The sequence below is a fragment of the Ambystoma mexicanum genome, chromosome 1p, assembly GCF_040938575.1.
Source record: "Ambystoma mexicanum isolate Mex_15411 chromosome 1p, UKY_AmexF1_1, whole genome shotgun sequence".
Lineage (NCBI taxonomy): Eukaryota > Metazoa > Chordata > Amphibia > Caudata > Ambystomatidae > Ambystoma > Ambystoma mexicanum.
This window is the reverse complement of record NC_090921.1, coordinates 1011996714-1012019947: the sequence shown is the minus strand read 5'-3', so window position 1 is coordinate 1012019947 and position 23234 is coordinate 1011996714. Positions and strand designations below refer to the sequence as shown.

The window sequence follows — 23234 nt, the reverse complement described above, 5'->3', positions numbered from 1 at the left end:
ATGTAAGTTAAAGGGTTACTCTGTATGAAATGACAGGATGGGGTTTTTGAAGGGGAAGGAAAAATCGTGTTTAAAATGAAAGCAGTTGCACAGGGAAAATCTGTTTCAAAGGAAAAGAACCAGTTCTACTAAAACTATATTTTCGTGACTAGATTATCAAGAAGGGAACTCTTCCTGTGAAAAGGGTTAAGCTGCAGTTTTAACCCCCTCACACAGTGTCTCTCTGTGGGAATTAATGCATTCAAAATAGTACTAAGGACTTGTACAATGGACTAAAAGGATTGGAAAGAACTGCGCTAACACATAGAGATCACTACAGATTTTCCTAAGAACAAGGTACACAGAGGATTCTGACAATTTTAAGGATTTTGCTAGGGCAGTTTATAGCCACTCTGTGGGATTGGACCTAATGCAAGGGATGCAATTTGTGGTTACTGGGGAAGGGAAACACTCAAAACAAGTACTTGAATGGGGGTAGCTGGGACAGCGAAACAGGTTTCTGGACAGCGAGGCAATACCTGGTAACTGCACACAGCGGCAGGCTCTCCTAGAAGGGGACAGCTGGGCCTAGTCTGGTCACTGGAAAGCGAGGTGCATCAGCTGGGCTGTCCTAAAACTATTGGTATTTTTTAGTAGGGTTTTAATTCTGGATCAGAGGTTCAGCCTGGGTAAGATCAGCTACCTCTGGCCTGGCTTCTCAAATCTTGCAGGCTGAATAAGGAATGTCTGGCTCTCTGGATGCACGGGAGCTGGAAAAGTCAGAAGAAAATCTATGGCTCCCTCCCCTTTATAAAAGGAGCATGACATCGGAGGATTTTACTATGGGGCAGACTCAAGCTGGACACATCTCTTAAAATGGGGTAGGTCAGGCTGCAATGTCGCCTCCCCTTGGAAGCAGATTGGACTGGAGGTTACTCAGTTTTATGGTAGGTGTGGTGTGTTTTTTTTTTTTTTTCTTTTGTACAGTGTGCTTTGTTCTACCAAAGTTACTTTTGCCAAAATCAGTTATGGAACAAAACAATCATATTTACAAATGTCCTCATCAGGAAACTTATACCGGCAGACTACATATTTTACAAGACAAATGCTATCCAAATCCCAAGACAGTGCGATGCTGTTTAGTAATTCTGGCAATCTTTCGTCATTTCCATGGAAAATATTTCACCTACAATTATACATGTATTATCACTGGCCAATCACCAACCCAGTCCCACACCCGAAGAAAGGGTCAGACACACCCATCAGTCCAAACAATTACTCACTATGATACAGCAGGGTCAGCGCAGCACCAACAAAGCGAGGCAGCCCATGAGGAACCAGCATCAACCCAACCCACAGGGATACAACTCTTAACGGAATCAGAAGTACCTGAATCAGGACACAAACCCCACTAATCAACCCTCAATCTTCATACTTAAACCACACAAAGCCACACAACCATCTCTCACAGCAATCCGCACACACTTTACCACACTGCATCAATAACACAAACATCACCTACAGCACTCGAGGTCTTGCCCAATCCTAGCACCAAAGCCCATCACTCTGTGTATACCGAGCTGAATCTGCCAACAACACATCACTTCTCCCACTCCCCTCCTCCCGACTAACCCTATCCGTCATTCCTGTTTACAGATCCACCAGAACGCTTGGGGACCATTTCTTTTGGTGACGGTGTGCTATATAGTACCTTTAATATAACATAACATGTTCTCATTAATTTTCAAAGTTTACCATGCATGTTTTCCCCAGAATTTACATTTTCCTGGCATTTGCGTCCCCAACATGCTAGAAAAACATATGTCTTATTTTAATGGTGCAAACATGACATTTAAACAGTCATAATTTCACATTAATAGCTTTTGATTACTGAAATAAATGACATGTTCTGAATAGTCTCCGAAACCAAAATGGCTGGCTTGGATTTCCAAATATGGGCATTCCTTCCAACCCGCAGCCAAATGTCAGGCTCTGGTCAGTCCAGCCCAGTGTTGCCATGGATTCGCCTTTGAAGTCCTTCAGTTTGAGTTTAGGGGAGGTGTCACCAGGAATCCACACCTATGTGCCCTGGCAGTCCTTTGTCTCATGCTGAAGCAGTGCTGCTTTGTCTGACGAGGGTGCTAGATGCTGCCCCTTGGCCCATAGTTTCCAGGGGTCTGGTCCACTTGGGGAAGGTGATTCTGTTCCCAGGAAAGGCAAGGCCCTTTGAAGCCAGGGCCTGCCAAACCTGTTCTGCTGGCCTCACAGTAATAAAAGGCATCTTCTTTTTTGGCAAAAGCACAATTTTACATGTGGGTTAATCCTTGGATGTCACTTTACAGATGCGGTTTTCCCTAGCTTCTGTACTCTAAGCATTTCCATGCCCCAAATCAAAAGGGTCCTTTCAAACTGACATAAGTCGAGAGAGAGGGCTTTTTGTGGAGGGTTTGCCTGTGTAATTTTGTTGCAAAAAGTAAAACCCTTGGCGTACGGCCTAGAGTGAAGTTCTGTGCTCTTTCACAGATTTTGCCTGCCATTCAGTGAGGAATGCCCTATTTGCTGGTGTACACACTGAATATGGATAAACATGGATGTCTTACTGGAACCTAACTGTGTAATGTTGAAAAGATGGAAAGGGCATCAGTGCGCAGTCATTTTAAACGCATAACATTTTCTTTTTCAGTAGGAAGTTTTGTGCTGGCAGCATAGCAGTGCTGCCTTTGAATTCTTTTCTTTGGTGCACATGAAGAAAACGATGGCAGCTATTCTCGGAGTGTTCCATCTCTCCCCATATGTGCTTGGCAAAGACAGCACAGCCATTATTTTTGCAACTGCAAAACGCGGTTTTAATGCAAGGGAATAGCGCTCAGCAGAGCCATTGCAGCCATTCTGCTTGTAACTGCTGGAATGTAGTTTGGTTATGTAGGGGAGCTCTGCTGGGCTGGTAAATGTACCGCAGTCTTTGAGTTTTGCCTTTGGCGGGAATTCCTTTTTCAAGCCTGCTAAGGCTTTAGTGTGTCTGCTGAGGCAGGATGTGAGGGAGGAGCCTGAATCGTCTCTGGCCTTTCAAGGTATGACTGGGTGGAACCAGTTTCAACTTGGCGGCTGACTGTCCTGCAAGGACAGCTGTTAGGAAAAAATTCTCTTTACTGCACCTTTCCTTCCATCTTTATGGAACCCCCAAACTTGTTGCTTTTATTTTTGAATCTGTCCTGTACTTTTTGCAGTGAAGCCTAAAGCTTCACTACACTGGCTTGTGCTCATATGTCATGGGGAAACTGACATGTCCTTCAGGCTGTCTGTACTGGGAAACATTGTTTCCCTTGGTTGTTACAAAAGTAAACAAAAGTAAACAAAAGTATTAACACAGTATCACTTGTGTAACTTTTTATCATTGTACAAAGCATTTTACACTGATATATAATGGGGTTCATTTTTGTTTTGCCCTAGACTAACACTCAATAGATTTGTGGGTACTCTATATGTCCTAAAAGGATAGGCTGGTGGCAGCAGTGACTTTTTCCCACTTTTTGGGAATTTTCTTTTTAGCCTTACTGCGTTAAGCGCGTTTGGCTACTGGTCAACCATGGCCGTGCCGCAAGATTTTTCGCTTGTCCTTTTACCATCTTGTCCTTTAGCCTTATTCCTGGCCTGAGTGGCCAGGAATATCCTTTTAAGGACTTCCAGTGCCGTGGAAAGCAGAAGCTTTTTGCGGGCTTCTGGAGGGCTGTGCGTTTGCTGACAGGATGTGGGAGGACTGTCTGGTCCCAATCCACATATTGGTTTAAGTGTCTGACTGGTATGCATGAATGTTCCTGCCAGTGGTCCTGATTGGACCACTACTGGGGTGTCTGGGCTGGTCCTGCCATTGGCTAATGAGGGCAGCAGCTCTTACCTGGCTTTTAGGACAAGAGGGCCCCTGCACCCATTCTTCAGGGATCCTTTACAAACCTGAAGGAGCCAAGAATCCTATCCAGCTGCAAGACCCGCGAAGAAACCAGAGACCGCACTGAAGGAGGCCTAGCAACCAACATCTGCTGCTGTCCTGGAGGAGCCCTGTCTTGCTTGTGATCTTTAGCAGTCCTGCGAAGGAGCTGCGACCCTTGGAGTCGAGGTACCTGTTAGGATAATTTTTGTTTTCATGCTAATTTCCTCCCACCTTAGAGACTCAACTTTTTTGCTGGACTTTAGGAATTTTAGGTTTAACCCTGCACTGAGTGCCCTTTTTCACACCCGTGTTTTTATCTGATTTGGATTATGTGTTTCCTTTGTTTTTGGAGTCTGACAAACTCCATAGGCATCTACTTTTGGTATTGTGACGCACAGCACCTTCACTGCAGTGTGTCAGAGAAATCCTTAAGATTCTCATAAGGTTTAAATAACTTTTCTTGGGTGAACTACAGTTCCCAAGAATAGGAAAGTGAAATTGACTTTACTTACATTTCCTCTTTGTAGGTCCAGCACACCCTATTTTATGAAGAATTTTGGGGGGTGAGGTTACGTAGTAGCACCTTTTCCTACTTACTCATATAACATTTTTTATGTTACCCCCCCCTACTTTAAATGGCTAGTGGCAGTGGTTTAATGTTCCTGTCATAGTACATTTCTACCAAAGGCTGAATTGTCAGCTGCAGTATAGCACCCATGGGTGACCATTGTGTCAAAATGGCCCAGGGCTTATTTTTTTTGCCATTTCTTGTTTGTGAGGTCTTTCTTGGCTTTTACTCTGCGCACCAAACCAGGTTTAACTCCTTTATTTGTTTTGCCTTTGGGCTTCAGTACTGAAACCGACCTCTGGCTCCAGTGTGTCTGGCAGGGCGGGAAGTGAGGGAGGTGCCTGAAACTTCTGTCCTTCGTCTCCACGGCAACCTGAATGCACCCAGTCCCGATTGGCTGGCTGTCCTAACAGGACAGCCACCCTGCTGTGAGTGACAGCTAGGCTGTGCATGAATGGGAGAAACATGTATAAAAGGGGAGGTTTCTTGGACTGAAGACAGTCGACCACTGGAAGAAACGTCTGATGAAGGAATCGTGAAGAGAGAATGCTCTTGGACCGTTGAACTGCCCGGTGAAGCCCTGCTGCTGTGCTGAAACTCCCATTCCTAATCGACCAGAGAAGATCCAGAAGGGACAACTTCTTCCCTTGGGTTAGTGAGACCAACTAACCCTGAGACAAACTTGGCTGGAAGACCTTCCCCCAACTGGCTAATATTTGCTGCTGCTGGAACCCCCAAAAACTGGCCTATGGGATTTGAGATCTGCAACAGGACACTATCCCTGCGGTGGTTGTACCGTTTGTAAATTTACGAAGAAAATCTAGGCATTCAAGATTGGAGAACGAACATGGACATTACCAACTTTAACAAATTGCAAAACAAGCTGTTTATTGCTTAGGATGCCAGTGTGGACTGTTATATTGGACACACTGCCCGTGCAGCCCACATTCGAATTTCGCAACACTGCTCTCGAATCAGGTGTAAAACCACAACTGCCCCTCTGGTCAACCACTACATGGACTTACAACATTCTGCCAATGACATCCTGTGGTTGATCCTGGATGTCAGAAATTCAACTAATACATCTAGAAGTTTGCTTCAGAAAGTAGCACGATGAATCTATGGAATGGAAACGCATACCAAAGGGCTTAATGAGGAATTTCTACACCCTTTATAGTAACAATTGTGGATAAATGAGGACCCCGCTCCAGATTTATTGGTCTGACCATATTGTGCCTCAACAATTTAATACAAAGTTCCATCATCATGGCCAACCAGGCCGGCGTCTATCCTATTGACTTGAACCAGTCTTCTCGCACCTTGATTAACAGGCGGCAGGAGAATGAGTGTTCCACCAGAATACGTTACACCAACTCAGTTTTTGCCAAAACAGCAACCGACACAATGCAGATGCTTAAATATAATTTCACTTTTTGACGTTTCCATGGCAATTTCATACAGTGAACATCCACATCTGCTTTAAGTGGCAATGAATGGAACTAATGTACCATTAGGAGCAACAGATGCAGTACAACTGAGACACAAATGGTAAACTTCAAACACGGACACCCAGTGCTTTGCTCAGCTAATGGCAAACTACATCCTAAACAATATGGACACATATTGCCTTGAGTAGCACCTACCGGAGTTGGGCGCTCTAATTCTGTTTCTGCATATGGTACACTAATGATACATTTTTAAAAAACATGGACCCCTAATGCATTGTTTAGCCAATGGCCAACTCTATTGAGTAGTGCCTACTGGGGTGTCCAGTCAACTGGTCGACAACAAACTGGTCGACTGCAATTTGGTCGACACCATTTGGTCGAATGCCAAATGGTCGAATTCTTTTTCTTTTTTATTTGTGTTTTGTGGGTTTTCGTGTGGGGGGAAAAAAAAAAGAAAAAAAGGGGGTTGGGGGGGGGGGAACCCCCCAAAAAAACCAAAAAATGGGTGTGTAAAAAAAAAAAAAAAAAATTCGACCATTTGGCATTCGACCAAATGGTGTCGACCAATTGTCCTGTCGACCAAATGTTTTCGACCATTTGACTGGTAACCGCCTACTGGAGTTGGGCGTTATAATTCAGTTTCTGCATATGGTACGCTAATGGAAAACTCTAAACACTGGCACCTAATATTTTGTTTAACAAATGGCTAACGTTGATCTAAAACAACATGAACACCTATTGCCTTGATTAGCGCCTACTGAGGTTTAATTGTTTATGCAAAAAATAATCAGCATCTCATAAGGCAGACGTTCAAGAACATAGTCTTGTCAAATATATACATATATATTTTTCCACTTGTTTTTTCAAGTGTTCCTTTTTGCTAACTTTAGTCTGAGCTTCCTTGTATCGCACAACTAAAATCAATATTTGAAACTCGTAGACACTCTGCTAATAGTGTTTTTCGGCCACTGTTAATTTGCACACATTGTCATGGCTACGGTCATAAATGTAGGTATAAGGAAATCCTAAAACTCATACGCTCTTTGAGTGTAAGCACGCACTTGTTCACAAATAGAAATGGCATTTAGCCGTAACACTATGCAGTAAACCATTCTGCATTTACAGATCTAGATAACCGCGTGCTAATTGATTAACATCAACATTTGTAATCGCCCTTACCTTAAAGCAAACTGGTGAACACCAGTCTAGGTTACCACAGCATTTCACGCATTGTTCGGCCAAAGGCTTGGCCCTTCAGGCCCAATAGGAAAGCGGCAGCTGAACGCCTGATAATGTTACCATGGCAATCCAGGTTACATTAGGTCAAAGCCTGGCCCGTTGGTCCAATAAGAATGCGCCGTGCATTCTTATTGAGGGGGCAAGCCCAGATGCATCAATAGCTTGATTGTGCTGTAAATAGAAACTCTCTTGCTGAGTTATACACTCGCGGACGCCTCGACTGAAACGCTGAGAAGGACACACACAGAACCCGCAAAATTAAGGTAATTCTGACCACACAATACCTAATCCACCCCGCTGTGTAAATAAAATGATGGGCAGGCAAAAAACATCCCATAACGTACCTACTCTCGTTCATAGAGAATCTTGGTGAGCTGAGCCCCGCACTTTAAACAACCGTGTTGAATGAAATGGGAACCACTCCTGCCCTCACTTCTAAAAAGATTTAGAACGTCTACCTACTTGATCTGCCGCAAGGTAACATTAATCTGCAATTGATGCAAATACCATAAAAGCATGTGGAAGATTAATGGGGAACTACTCATGCGCACACATTCGTATCTCTTCACCATCGGGTTACTGTGAAATAACAATTCGAGGGGATTGGGTCCTCCAACCTATTCCATATCTTTGACAGTAATCGCCACAGCTGTGCTGCTTCGGATAATTTTCTGCGTCCTAAGTTGATGACGTCGATGCGCCGTCCCCGAGGACCTCCTGCGACGGCCGACGTCACCCGATGTGATAAGTAGGACGCACGATGCCCGTAGCCTCAGTTCTGTTTTTTCTGCGAACGTGTTCGCTTCCTGAATCTCGGTACGCCTCGACTCTTTGGAGTTTGTTGTAATCTTCTCGGTTCTTTGAACCTGTTAGGTTTTGTGAAAAAGCCTGTTCGTGCCGATGTCTACCTACTCTTCAACCCCGCGTCCGGGCTTCAAAAAATGCGGGTACTGTGGGTCCAAAATGTCGGTAACGGACTCGCACGACGCCTGCCTCTGGTGCCTCGGGGAGGCTCATGACACGGATGACTGTGTCGACTGCTAGTCGCTCACGGCCAAGGCCTTGAGGGAGCGCAAGAAGTTGTCGGTAGGTAGGGTGTCTAAGCCCTGGAAGTCGAGGTCTGCGGGGCTTTCGACGGATGAATCGAGAGGCGACGCTCTGCATCATCGTCAGAGGTCCAGTGCGTGTCCTTCCAGGAGTCGGTCTCGCCAATCCTCTGCCTCTTCGAGGCATTCTCGGAAGCGCCGGCATCGGTCGCCTTCCCTGTCCTCTTCCGAGGACTCCGCCCGTCGGCAGGTCGCTTATCCCACCATGCAAGCGACACCGGAGGAATGGGCTTCCTTCGGGAAGAGGTTAGCGATTCTCGAATCGCAGGGCACCGGTCCGTCCGCGCCTCCGAGTGGGGTCGGTCGTGATCGGTCGAGAGACACTGCTCGCACGCCTTTGGGCTCGGGTGGTCGCACGGTTTGCGGGAGAGGTCCCACTCGGACAAGGGTAACCGTTCTTGCCATGCTCGTTCCAGGTCCCGGCCCTCGATGCTCTCGAGACCGCGTGATCCTGTGCAGTCTTCGTGGAAGACGTCGACACCTGTGGCGCCGAGGTCGTCGACTGCATCTCTGGAGGCTCCGCCTCCGAGGGGGTCGTCGACGCTGTCTGCGCCTAGGTCGTCGAACACGCTCAGAGCTCTGGCTTCGAGGCCTGTGTCGACAGTCGATGCTGGCGGCGCTGCGGCTGACAACGCCGATTCACTCGACGCCGATTCGTTCGGCGCCCTCAACGCCTTTCGAGGCGATGGTGTCGGAGGGACCCCATGGCACTGGGGAAGCCCCTAGAAAGGCTCTAGCTAAGGTCAGGCATAGCTTTGATCCCCAGGAGTCTTCCTCTCACCACCTGGAGTACATTTCAGAGGTTGATGAGGGCTCTAATGAGGGCTTGGTTCCAGATGAGCTTCTCGGGCCATAGCCAATTTGAAGACCTGAGGCAGTCACTGCCTGATGCCAGTGGACTGGACACCTCTCCGGAGTTGGAGTTTTGTAGGCCTCAGCCGGGCACTCATGCCGATTCTTCATCCCGGGAGAAGGGTGGCGGCGGCTTCGACTGTTCCGGCGAGTCTCCCAGCAGTGAGCAAGTCTTTGTCGCAAAAATACCGTCCAGCCAGTAGCGACCCCTGCTACTTGTCCAGGTACCCAACTCTGGAGAGTTTGGTGGTGCAGGCGGCTACGGCAAAGCAGACATTGTACCCTACCATCCCTCCGGATAGGGACGACAAACGTTTTGATGGCTGGGCGAAGAAAGTGTTTTCTTCAGGGGGTATGGCGCTTCAGGTGGCCAACTCCGTATGTGCCTTGTCTCGTTTCACACTTTCTGTGGAACTGTGTTGCATTAGCGACTGAACATATTCCCAAAGGGGATAAACGGGATGGTTTCCTTGCTATGGTCCAGGATATCAAGGATGCCATGTGTGAGGCCGTTCAGTCGGGTTTGGACATGGCAGATTGCGTCAGCCGGTCCATGGCGGTGTGCACCGTAATACGCAGGTTTGCGTGGTTGAGACAGTCTGGGTTCGCTCCTGATGTGCAGTACCAGCTCCTCAACATGCCCTTTGACGGTGAACACCTTTTTGGCAGCAAGGCTGACGAGAGCCTTGAGAGGTTGAAGACCTCCAAAGCTGCAGCAAAGTCGTTGGGCACTGCAGTTAGCCAACCTCCACCTTTTCGTCCAAGGCTCAGCAATGGAGGGGAGGTTCCTTTCGCGATTACTCGTCCTTCAATAAAGCGAGAGGAGCTAGCAGTCAAAGAGGCCACCGTAAGAGTGCCAGAGGTGGAAACAAGAGTACTAGTGGTGCCAAGGCCGCTCGGGCAGTTGCCTCGTTGCCCTCAGGCAACGCCGCAGCCGCTACCACTCAGTCATGAGGCCAGGTCCCATGATTCGCCAGTTGGGGGAAGGCTGGCGCAGCATATTTTAGAGTGGCGTGCCATTACTTCAGATGTGTGGGTTCTGGAGATCATAACCCACGGCTACTGTCTTCCCTTTCGGCAGAGGCCTCACAACAATCCACCTGGGAAAGTCCGGATCAGCTCCTTGCGCAGGAAATTCAAGCCCTGCTGGAGAAAGGCGCCATAGAACTGGTGCCTGTAGCAGAGAGGAACAAGGGATGGTATTCCCCTTATTTTTTTATTTCGAAGAAAGACGGGGGATTGAGACCCATCATGGACTAGCGCGGTTTGAACAAACTCCTACGGAAGGAAAAGTTCAAGATGGTCACTCAAGTCCTCCAGGCCCTTCAACTTCAGGACTGGTTGGTGTCTCTCGACCTCAAGGACGCTTACTTCCATGTGCCGATCCATCCCAAGCACAAGAAGTACCTGAGGTTTGCGGTTGGCGACTCGCACTTGACCTCCGCCCGACGGTTTTCACCAAGCTCATGGTGGTGGTGGCGGCAGTGCGTCTCAGGAAAGGGGGATTCACGTCTACCCCTACCTGGATGATTGGTTGATCAGGGGGAGCTCTCCCGAGCAAGTCCTGGATCATCTGTCCGTCGCCTGCCACTCCCTTCACAAGCTGGGCTTCTCCCTCAATTTAAAGAAGTCCCATTTGATGCCAACACAGCGGCTCCAGGCCATCGGAGCAGTACTCGACACAACCTTGGGGCTGTTTTCCTCTCCAGGTGAGGGCTTTTCACATTCAGCAGATGGTGCACAAGTTTCAACTTGCCGAGACGCTCCCGGCGTTCGAGTTCTTGAGGTTGCTCGGTCTCATGGCATCCTGCAGTCTTCTGGTGCCAGAAGCTCATCTGCGGATGAGATTTTTGCAGTGGGCACTCAAGACGCAGTGGTCGCAATCTTCCGGCAGGATGTCGGACCCTGTTCAGGTGCCGCCCTCGGTCGCCCAGGACCTTCAGTGGTGGGCCGTCCAAGGCAATCTGATGAAGGGGGCTCCGTTTTGGCTTCCCTGGCCGGAGGTGACGATCATGACGGACGCATCCCTTGCGGGATGGGGAGCTCATGCCAACGAGTTGAGTCAGCCGTCGTTGGTCTCTGTCGGAGTCCAGACTCCATATCAATCTGTTGGAGCTGAGAGCCGTCACGCTAGCCCTGAAGGCTTTTCTGCCGATTGTGTGAGGAAAGAGTGTCCTGATCCTGACGGACAACACGGTGGCCATGCACTACCTCAACAAAAAGGGGGGGGGCGGGATCACTTCCTCTGTGCAGGGAGGCGATGCTGCTCCAGTTTTGGGCCATCCAGCAGGAAGTTCCGATCTCTGCTGTTCATCTGGCCGGAGACAACAAGACGGCGGACGCTCTGAGTAGGCAGAGCACGGTCTCTCACGAGTGGGAGCTGGCTCAGGAGATTCTCCCGGAGATCTTCGCCCTTTGGGGGACCCCTCATGTGGATCTCTTTGCCTCCAATGTCAACCGGAAGTGCGAAAGGTTCTGCTCGTGGGAATTTCCTCCAAAAGGAGCCTTAGACACTTTTGTGGTGGAGTGGTCATTCCCACTGCTGTACGCATTTCCTCTAGTCCCCATCATCCCGCAAGTACTGCAGAGGTTCTGTTCCCGGATGATCCTCATTCCTCCGGCATGGGCCCGGAGGACGTGGTACCCAGACCTTCTCGACTTGTCCATCTGCCCTCCACGTCGTCTGCCCTACCGAGACGATCTGCTCTCACGGAAGCGGGGTCAGGTTCTCCGTCCAGAGGTCAGATCCCTCAACCTTCACGCTTGGCTTCTGAAAGGTTGAGTTATAAGGATTGGGACCTCCCTGAAGACGTGTTGGAGGTGTTGCTTTTGGCCAGACGGCTGGCAACAAAGCCTCTGTACCGTTGGCGTAAATTCTACGACTGGTGAAGAGTTCAGAATGTGGATCCTTTTGAATGTGACATTCCCATGGTTCTGTCTCTTTTGCTTTCTTTCGCCCACAGGGGCTTGTAAGTGGGTACCATTAAAGGTTACCTGGCGGCGCTGTCCATATTTAAGCGCTTGTCTGAAGAATGTTCCTATTTTTAGATTACTTTAATTTCTCAGTTTTTGAAAGGGCTCACTAATGTGTTCCCTCCATCACCTTTTCTGGTGCCCGGTTGGGATTTGAACCTGGTTCTTAAGTTTCTTACGGGTGCTCCGTTTGAGCCTTTGCATTCTTGCCCTTTGAGACGGTTAACTCTTAAAACTGTGTTTTTGTTTGCAGTTCCGCTCGCAGAGTGAGTTGCAGACACTTTCTGTTAAGCCACTCTTAACTGTGTTTCATAAGGACAGGGTTGTCCTTAGGGTTCATCCTTCCTTCCTTCCGAAGGTGGTTTCGGAATTTCATTTGGGCCAGAAGGTTGTTCTTCCGGCATTTTATCCTCCTCCGCATCCTTGTAAGGAAGAGAGGCTCCATAGGCTTGATCCTAGGAGAGCGTTGAGCTTTTATATTTCATGCATGTCCCGGGTCAGACTGGACGATCAACTCTTCATTGGTTACCTTGGAAAGCGTTTGGGACAAGCTGTGACGAAAAACTGTCTCGTTGGATTATTTTGGCTATCTCTGAATGTTACCGCTTGGCGGGTAAGGACCCACCGGCTGGCTTGCGGGCCCATTCTACCAGGGGTATGGCTGCATCTACTGCCCTACAGAGGGGTGTTCCTATTCGTAACATCTGGGCTTCTGTACATACTTTTGTACGTCACTACTCCCTCGATTCCATCAGAGGACAGCATCTGGCCTTTGGCAAGGCGGTCCTTTATTCCGCAATTTGATTGGGCATGCTAAATTTGTGTTATAGATTCTTTTCCCACCTCCTTGCTTTGGTACTGCTTTGGGAGTCTGTCAAATATATGGAATACGTTGGAGGACCCAGTTCCCTCGAAGAACAAGTTACTCTCTTACCTGGTAACGTTCTTTTGATGGGATGGTCCGACGTATTCCATATCGCTCCCTCCCTACGTTCCCCGCTGCAGAATTTCTTATGCGATTGCAGCCTACGTGTCCGCAAGGCCTTGTGTGTCTGACTGGCAGAAGACTGGTGGCACACGTTCTGGGGGAAAAAACTACAACTGAGGCTACACGCGTCGTGCGTCCTACTTATCACATCGGGTGACGTCGGCCGTCGGAGGATGTCCTCGGGGACGGCGCATCGACGTAGGACGCAGACGCCAAAAATTTTCCGAAGCAGCACAGCTGTGGTGATTACTGTCAAAGATATGGAATACGTCATCGGACCATCCCATCGAAAGAACGTTCCCAGGTAAGAGAGTAACTTGTTCTTCTGCGGTTCAAAAAATCCTGGTTGTAATATACTGAAGCAAGTGAAATTGCCATCTTTTATCACAATTATTCAATCTCAATTCCCATATTAAACGGGTATGAGCAAACCATACAGAACGATTATATGTATACATGAAATACTATGATGAACAAATGTATTCGGTTAGACATAAATTAAATTGCGCATTTTCATTTGCTCGTGGATTGAAAAATTGACCATTGACCACTAACTGCATGACCCCAAACATTGCTCCACACGCTTCGCACCTACAAGGGTCACTACCGGCTTGTCTCACTCTGATTACCCATAAAATGAATGGGTATGTTTCTTTGGACAATATGAATAAGGACAGTCAGTTTTAACAATTTGCAATCCACAAGATACTCCGGTGTCTGAATTTATTTTAAATTTTCATCTGCACTGTCTGCTTCTCCCCAAGGTTTTGTGGTATAAGTTCGCCCTGAGGAAGGCTGCTGATATTTAAGCCCAGCAGGGGACTTGCTTGTGAAACGTACTTGGATGTCTGTATACTAGATTAAGATACCCTGTAAACCATGATGTCTTCATATACGTAGGCAGACCTGCTAAGAGCAAAAGCAAAAGAGTGAAATTACCAGAATAAGTTGTACACTTCTAAAAATGTTGAGATCATTTGTGCTTGTTTTGTACTACAATCTGTATGTATGTTTTCTAAAATTCAGTCTGGCCTTTGGAACACTTGTTAATTTGCATTTTCTAAAAACTACTTTTGTCGATTTGATACGGTTTTCTTTTTACCATACACTTTTATGTATTGAAAAATAAAATCCCATTTTTGGATATAGCCAATGTTTACATTCAGACCCTTAATGGAAAAATGTGGTAGTGATCTGTTTTTTGGATACACACACTTGACGCAGGATAATTAGATTCTAAAATAACCAATTAGCAGCTTTGGGACTACTTGTATTTTATTTGTGTCCCCCAGCACAGCTGCATCACATGAGGCCCCCTATCACCTCTTAATAGGCTGCTAGAACCGAGTGCCTGGGGTTGAGAAATCCGTAGTCTAGTGCAATGTCTGTAAGCCGGCCAAAAGCTCCAGGAGTCTCCTTAGGACCCCCTCGAAGCTGGACAACCCAAGCTCTTCACATCACCAGAGTGCTGGATTCAAGTAGTGAAGGAAGCCCAACCGGTGTTCGAGATCCACAGTGGTGCCGTTTACCACACACTGAAACCGTGATGTGCTGCTGATTTGAAAAGAGCCTGTAGCTGCCTCCACCCTCCGAACTGCTGTGCAGGAGTCGGCCAAGACATCCCCCCCTCTTGTCCCATCATGAGAGGCCCAGGAACACAGGATCTGCAACCCTGCAACCAAGACAGAAGCCAGCTGGATCCTCTTATAACCTAAGATACTGTTCTGACTAAGGGGTACTTACCTCTTTGTCTAGAGCTTGCTTTTCAGTCGAGACTTGCAGTTGCTGCTTTTCTAGAGTTGCTCCCCGCTCTAAACTTTCGCAAGTGTAGCAGCATGTGGCCCAACAGTTATTTTCTACAACAAACGTTCTAAGTTTTTGCAAGACTTTTTGCTATAGAAGAAGTGCCTTAGCTCCATAGACTGCTCCAAATTGACTGGCTGTCCTGGCTCCATGCAGAGACTCTGATCCATTGACTTTGATTCTTACTGTCCCTCATATGTGATTGGTTTTGAACTGATATTGCTGGGAAAGGTTTTTATCTAGACTTCATTGGGAGATTTAAAAGTGCTAACATGCTCTGAGAACCTGTTAACCTTTTTCCTTTGCTGAACCTTCCCTCTTTGCCAAACTCAGTATTTTCCAAAGTACACATGTTCTATATTAATGCCAATACTGTCCTAGTTAGTGGAGTCCCCTCAGGGTGTAGGTGTGTATGAAACATCTCTAACGAGTATCTACTTGCTTCTGAGAAAGTATTTGAAGTGTATTTTTGTGTTTGTTGCACATTGCTCTTTTTGAAGAGTGCTTATTTAAAACTGACCGTTGAATATATTATTTTACTAGAAAACCTTGCGTGTAAGTGTTATTTGGATACTTGTGTTGGTGGATTTCGATGCTACAGCTCCACAGCTCACATTTACCCCTCTTGAGAAGTCTGGCCACTCAGTCACTCTACCAGCTTGTATAGTACAGACCTATACCAATAGGTGGGCTCCCTAATACCAAGAGGACAAGACTGGTGCTGTCTTCCAGTGTTACTGCATCAATTCTTGCCTAACAGTACCATCCATTCCTTACGTCTTGTCGGTGCCCTCCAAAAGAGCCTTCAGAAGTGCCCCATGACTGTCCTGTGGATGACTAGCTTTGATTTTTTTGCACTACCGTGCTCCCAGATTCACTGTTCCGAGTTTCGACCTGGCACTACGAGACTGACCTCTACTAACATTTGCCATGCTAGCATCGAGGGGATGTCTGACCGCGGCTGTTGTGTCCCTTTGCGTTGCACCATCAAATCACTTGCCTGGCCTGAGTCCAGTCCAGTCCAGAGGGGTCCTGCATCGTGTTTTGCTGCAGTCTTCCATCGAGAGTCCTTACAACAGTGAAAGACACAAACTGGAGATCAGCTAGAAACTGCAAATGTTTGTGGGAAAAGCAACCTTTGACCCTCTTCCTTTATCATGCCAATTTCGGGGAAGAATTAGAGTATTTGGGGGGGGGGGGTGAGTTACAGAGCTTCTAACCTACCCATATACTCCCATTAGCAGTCAATGGGCTTATAATGAAACTTTATTTTAACAATGTTGGCTTTGCCATTGCTTGCTTGCGCAACACCTCTGAAAGTTGGGGCTATTTTTGGTAGTTAGTTTTACTTGTAGCCTAACCATAATAACCATTCACTGGACCCCATAGACCATACCTGCATTTTTTCCTGCTTCAAAGATTAACTTTAACCTGAACTATTGGGCAAAAGGTCCCAGAAAAGTTAAAGCTGGACAATGTTAGTTGGGGATCATTTCTGTGGACTTTGAGTGCTTAGTACTAATCTAACCTTTCCTTTTTAGGAGGTCCTGATATGTATTAGGCCATATAATTGACTTCATATGTGTATCTATTTATGTTGTGTGATAATTCTAGTCACCATTTTTCATAGTGTTTTGGCCAATAAATAACTATTTGTTTACATCCTGTCTAAGTGTAATCTGTGATTCCATTGTGTGACATCATTTTGGAACCCTTACAAACTCACCATCTCTGAAGATTTTAGCCTAGTCCGCCTGTCACTGCTACCTGAACTGGTTTGGCTACAGTGCCTCAGAGTTGTCCCCGTCACAATATAGTTGGCCTTCTATACATCTGTCCACCAGGCCAGAGTATAGAAAATCGGGCCTAACAGCCACACCAACGGTTTTACAGGTCCATAGGACTGAATGAATGGGTTCCTGTTTAAAAGGCAAGGCTTCTTGGACAGTGCTATGTCAACCACTGGAACTGTAGTGGACGACGGGCAGAGACTCATGCCGCACCTACCGTAACCGCAGAAACACTGTTGCTGTCCTGTCTCTTTTTTGCATTGATAGGGAAGCTCCACCAAGCACAACTGCTTCCTTTGGGCTGCTGGGCATAACCAGCCTCAATACGATTTTAGATTTGAGCCATCCCCCTGACATCCTGTGATCTTCCAGGGCTGCAGAATGCAAATACCCAGGGTACCTCAACCATCTTGGAGTGCATCGTCTTGCCGTTGACTAATCTCGCTGGAACTTCGGTGACATCTGTGCGTGTTAGGCAAAGTTTGTATGCAGTACCCTCTGGGACCACTACACACAACTCGGACTACAGTTATAGGAAACCCAACCTTTGGTATAAGCTTGTACTACACAGTTTTGGTAGCGTGTTGAGCAGCCAGGCTTATCTCAAGAGGGATCAATGTGAGCTGTAGTAGAATTACACAGATTTACAGTTACAGGTAGTCAAACGTACACTCAAGGTTTCTTGCTTAAACAATTCTTAATTTATCAGTCAGAATAAGCCTTCAGAAGGGAGCAATATAATAGCACACAAATACACGTCATTAATGTACTTAGTTTCTAAATCAGTAAGACCCTTTTGGGATGACCCACAGACACAACCTACACCCACAGGTGACTTCAATAACTAGGGTGCTGGGGACATTAATATCTTACTGTTGGCATTTAGAATACTCTTGAAAGTTGGCAAAAGGAAAAGGTTATTAAAACAAGAGACCACAAATATTCTTAAGCAGGCAAATCATTTTGGGTCTTCCAAGAAGAGTCCTACAATTCAATAGGCTAAGCCAAAGTCAATGGGCAAAAGTCTTGTATAGGATGACGCACTTCTGGTAAGTAAATGGAAAAGTCTTTTCACAAGTTCTTGGGAGTCTTTGATAAAAAAAATCAAATGTAGGGCCACAAGCTGATTAGACTTGTGAGTTGTAGAAGTTGTAAGCACTCTACAGTAAGAGATAAGTTTTCTCAGAATGTTTACAGTACCTTACAAATGAAGAAAAAGATGCAGCAGATGACTCCTGTTCCTGTGCAGATCTTGCTGTTCTTGAGCCTCCGTCATGGGGACAAGAGGGAGGACGTCAGGGGACGTCTGCAATGCACTGGGACGGTCAAAACTCGCAACCGGCAAACTTCACTTTCAGTGGCTGTTCGGTGTTTCAGTTCTTTGCGTCTACCACAAATAGCAACACTGCAGTTCCTGGCTGTCGAGATGGACTTTCCTTGCTTCGGGGCTCCCAACTCTGTCGAGGGGGCTCAGGCTCAGTCAGTCCTGCTTCTTGGGAGTCCGGAGGATCTTCCAAAAGCTCTAGGCCAGCTTTAAAGCAACGCACACAATCTGGTGTTCCTCTCCCTGGCTATACGGTTTCTAGCAGCAACACTCTGGGAATTCAGCCAGCTGAGATGGATGTCCAGGTGGCTTACTTTGGAGTTGATTCGTCCCACCAACTCAAGGGGAGAAGTCGTCCGTGCAGGGGCTTCTCTGTCGATGCGAACTTGGCGTTTCGGCACTGCAGCAGGGCTTCACTGGGCAAACCAACGGTCCAGGAGTGGCAGCAGACGTCCTCTTCAAGTTCTTCTTCGGTTCCTTCGTCCGGTGGTCGACGCTGCCTTCCAAGCCAAAAGACTTGCCTTTTTTTTTCAGTTCTCGCCCATTCATTCCAGCCTAGCTGTCAGTCACCCAGCAGGGTGGCTGTCCTTGCCGGACAGTTAGCCGGGCAATCACCAGAGAGTGCATTTGGGGCTCATAGGAGACTAAGCACAGGGAGTTTCGGGGTCCGCCCTCACTTCCTGCCTACCCCAGACACTCTGGAGCCAGAGGCAGGCTTCACTTGTGAATCTCGCCAAAGGCAAAATGAACAAAGAAACCAAACCTTGGTTTGGCGCGCAGAGTAAATCTCAAGAAGGACCTTTCCACAAAGAAATGTTGAAAAAACACCACCAGGGCCCATTTTGACAAAGATGGCTACTATGGGTGCGTTACTGTAGCTGCGAACGCAGTCTGCGGTAAATGCACGCCATGGTAGTTCAAAAAAAACACTGCCACCAGCCATTCAGTGAGAAAAGAGGAACATAAAAAATGTTACGTGAGAAGCTAGACAAAGGGGATACTAGGTAAGCCCTCCAGCACTCTATTGTAATATAGTGTGTGCTGGGTCTAGAAAGTTAAAATGGTAAGTAAAGTCAATTTCACTTTACTGCTCTGGGAAACAGTAGTTTATCCCAGAGAAGGTATTTAAACCTTGGGAAATCTGGAAGACTTCCCTGTGGCACTGCACTGAATGTGCTGTGACACGCAATGTAAAAGATGATGCCTACGGAGTTTGTCAGACTCTACAACCAAAAGAAACGGTGTACAAAATCACATTAAAATGCACGAGAGAGTGGGGGAAAAAAGGGTCATGTTCTCTCCAGGGTTAAAAAAATAAAGTCCTCAAAATCCAGCAAAGTTGCTGGGAGTCTCTAAGGTGGAGGGAATTAGTACATGTACTCACCTGCTTTATTTGTCTTAACTTGATGTAGGTTTGCTAGTTGATACAGAATTTCTTTAGTTTCAAATTGGCTTGTGTATATATAAAATAACTATTTCTGATGTGTGTCAGTGTTCCTTTTGGGTCTATGCATGTTCAGATTTGTGTACTGATTTACAGCTCACATTCCTCCTAAGGTAAGTCAGGCTGCTCTGCAACTCGACCAACCTTGGGTAGTATAGGCCTATATTAGATGTTGGGTCCCCTGAAACCAAGAGAAGTATTATAGTCCAATCCCAAACAGACTTTATAAAAAAATACAAAACACTTACCTGCTACAGGTACATTCTCGGGAGAAGCATTCTGATCCTGTGACTTTTGGGCATAAGGCCTTATTCTTATGGTTTGGACTGCTGAAGTTAGGGAAAATCAGTTGTGACTTGTTCCAATTTCACTGCATGTTAGGCAAGATTGTATGCAGTACCCTTTAAGCGGCTACACCAACCTTGTCCTCCTGGCAATAGGTACCCCAACCTTTGGTTTAAGTCTGTACTACACAGGTTGGTAGTGTGGCTGGGCTGATTCAGTGACGAGTATTCAAATAAACTCTTAAACTCGGTTTCTTGATTAAACAATTAAACGGTCAGTTCAATAAGCCTTCCTCAGAAGGGAGAAATGTATATGTAACACAAATACACTGCAAAATACACACTTAGTTTCTCTAGATCAGCAAGTACTACCCATTTGGGGATGGCACAGTTTCTTCCTACACCCTGAGGTGACTTAAATAACTTGGACACTGGACATTAATATATCACTGGTACATTTAGAGCAATCCTGAGCTTGGCTTTTAAAGAAAGGGGTTTGGGAGTAAAACAAAGGTTAACAAATATTGTGACGCAGGCAAGTACTTTTGAACCCCCAATACAGTAAATTAACCCTTTCCTGCAGGAAAGGTAAAGCACAAAGTCAGAGGTAAGTCTTTCATGGAGCCAGGCCATCCAATGTTAATTGAGCAAAAGTCTAGTTGAGCTGAAGCATTTCTTGCAGGTGAGTAAGTCTTGCAGAAAGTTTTAGAAGTAATTGTAGAAAAAATAGAATCCCTGTAGGGCCACAAGCTGTAAGGCTTGTGAGGGGCAAAGCTGCAAGCAACTCTGCAAAAGCAACCAAGACAAGTCTCACCTGAGAACTAGCAAGGCTACACAAGTCCCCTTAGTTTTACAGTACCTTTTGGTTAGAAGAAATTGGTTCCAGCTGTCTTCTGTTTCTGTGTAAGTCTGCAGGTCCTGTTGTTCCTGGGCCTCAGTTGTGTGGACAAGAGGGAGGACGTCTGACTCCTGCACTACGAATTGAAGGTCGACGGCATCAATGGTCAAATTTCAGATCTGCGGCACTTGGCAGTTTCAGCTCCTCGCGGCTCTCACAAATAGCACCACTGCAGTTCTCGAATACCACTATGGACTTTGCTTGCTTCTGGGGTCCAGCATTCTGAGGTGGCTCTGGCTTGGTAAATCCTGCTTCATGGTAGTCCAGAGGATCTTCTTGGAGCTCGGGTCCAACTTAAATACTCACTCGATTCTGGTGTTCCTCTCCCTGGAACTCTGTTCCTGCAGCAGCAGTGGAAGTACAGCTGGCTCGGAGAGGATTTCCAGATGAGCCCGTCTTGGGGTAGATGGGTCCCACCAACCCAAGGGAAAAATGTGTCCTTTGCAGGTCTTCTCTAGTCGAGGCGAATTCGGTGCTTCAGCACTGCAGCAGGGCTTCACCGGGCAAACCAACGGTCGAGGAGTTGCAGCAGGGGTCTCTGCCAAGTTCTTCGAATTCCTTCGTCCTTTGGTCAACTCTGCCTTCCAAGCAAAAAGCCTTGCCTTTTATGCAGGTTTCTCCCATTAATTCTCAGCCTAGCTGTCAATCACACAGCAGAGTGGCTGCCCTCCGAGGACAGCCCTCCACCCAATCCTCCTTGGGTGCATTCCTATAACCAGGGAGACAGAGTTTGGGGCACCTCCCTTGCTTCCTGTCCTGCTAGGTCACCTCCCTTGCTTTCTGTCCTGCTAGACACGCTGGAGGCAAAGGCGGGCTTCACTGATGAATCCCGACAAAGACAAAACGAACAAACCTGGTTTGGCGCGCAGAGTCCATCTCAAGAATGACCTTTCCAACAAGAAATGGTGAAAAAAGGCGACCAAGGCCATTTTGACGGAATGGGCACCCATGGGCGCTTTACTGCAGCTAGAATTGCAGCCCGCGGTAGAAACACAGAATGGTAGGGAAAAAGTAAACCACTGCCACCAGCCATTAATTGTAGAAAGGGTAACATAAACAATGTTACATCAGAAACTAAACAAAAGGGATACTAAGTAACCCCTCCAGCACTCTATGATAAGATAGTTTGTGCTGAGTCTAGAAAGTTAATGTAAGTAGTCCATTTCACTTCACTGCTCTTGGAAACAGTAGTTTCACCAAGAGAAGGTATTTAAACCTTTGGGAAATCTAAGACTTCCCTGTGCCACTGCACTGAAGGTGCTGTGTCGCAATGTAAAGACGATGCCTATGGAGTTTGTCAGACTCCAAAGTCAAAAGAAACAGAGTCCAAATCACAAATACATGAGTGGGGAAAAAAATTCTCACTCTCTCCAGGTTAGAAATTTTAAAAGTCCTATAGTCCTGCAAAAAGGGCTGGGGGTCTCAAAGATAGAAGGGAATTGGGGAGAATTCTCAGAAATGTGCCAACAATGCATCACTTTACTTGCCCCCTGTGGTTTATCATTGGATTCATTTTAAGAACCTATGGTGGCTCTATATATGTTAAAGTATTGTGCTTTAGTATCACCTGCTTGTTTCATATTTGTTAGTTTATGTCCCAGAAGAATATGCTTTCCTGTCTAAATTGAATTGTGTGAACTCATTGTGGACTTCTGAACCCACTCCTAAGAATAGCATGGACTGTGCTCCACGTTTACCTTGTTTGGGTTTTGGCTAACCTCTGTGTACTATATCTACGGTGGCCTACTAAAATCTGTCAACCAGGCCAGATTCTGAAAATTGATCTTAACTTCAGCAATCTCTTAATGATATTGCGTAGACTTAATAATTTGTTAATTTCTTCACAGGACATTCAAATTGAAGCCTTGCTGATGAGAGCGTGTGAGCCCATCATTCAAACGTTCTGTCATGTAAGTAGTTAATATTTATTGATCCTGTTATTCATGTGGTTTGTCTTGGGCAACAGTTCTAGGGCCCAGATCTCACTCCTTAGATTGGATGGTGTTTTTTAAAAAAAAGTTTAAACTCTCCCAAGTGGTATGGCCAGAGAAATCAAGGCGAGTCAACTGGTTCAAAGATGCAGCAATTCTCCAGCATGGGGTCTGGCATAGATTCACATGCTCATGAATATTACCTGTCGCCGGGCCGGCAATCCTATGTAAAATAAACATTCACTTACAAACTGTCTTTCTCCTCTAAACCAATCACTGCACCCTGGGTCATACTGCCCCCAGCCAATGACAGCCCTCTCTGTAAGCCCCTCCTCTGGCAGCCATCTTCAGATTTTTACCACACGTTCAAGTGTAAGTCCTCGAGTTTTGCTCTGAGCTTGTCTGTTTTTTGTGCTTTTTCGGGAAAGTCCTATTTCGAATGAATTGTGTCCTCCAACGCATTCCCCATCTTTGATATGTAATGTCCACTGCTGTGCACTTGGGAAACTTTTTTCGGCAGTGTGCGTCCTGCGTCGATGGTGTCTGGTCCATGTCCCTCGAAGGCCTCCGTCGAGGACAACATCACAGGATGTTATAAATAGGACGCACGGCACCCGTAGCCTCAGTTCTGTTTTTTCCACGAACATGTTAACTTTGTGAGACTCAGCGCGCCTCGTGT

The 23234-nt window shown here is 46.6% G+C and overlaps 1 protein-coding gene across 2 annotated transcripts in view; it reads left to right on the top strand.

Moving 5' to 3' along the window:
- GLG1 (golgi glycoprotein 1) overlaps window positions 1–23234 on the top strand; it is a 1453447-nt gene that overhangs the window by 661269 nt on the left and 768944 nt on the right. For both annotated transcript variants that reach the window (XM_069655141.1, XM_069655148.1), the window contains exon 14: window positions 22472–22534. In XM_069655141.1, the coding sequence (XP_069511242.1) occupies window positions 22472–22534 (63 nt within the window). The remainder of the gene's footprint in view (window positions 1–22471; window positions 22535–23234) is intronic.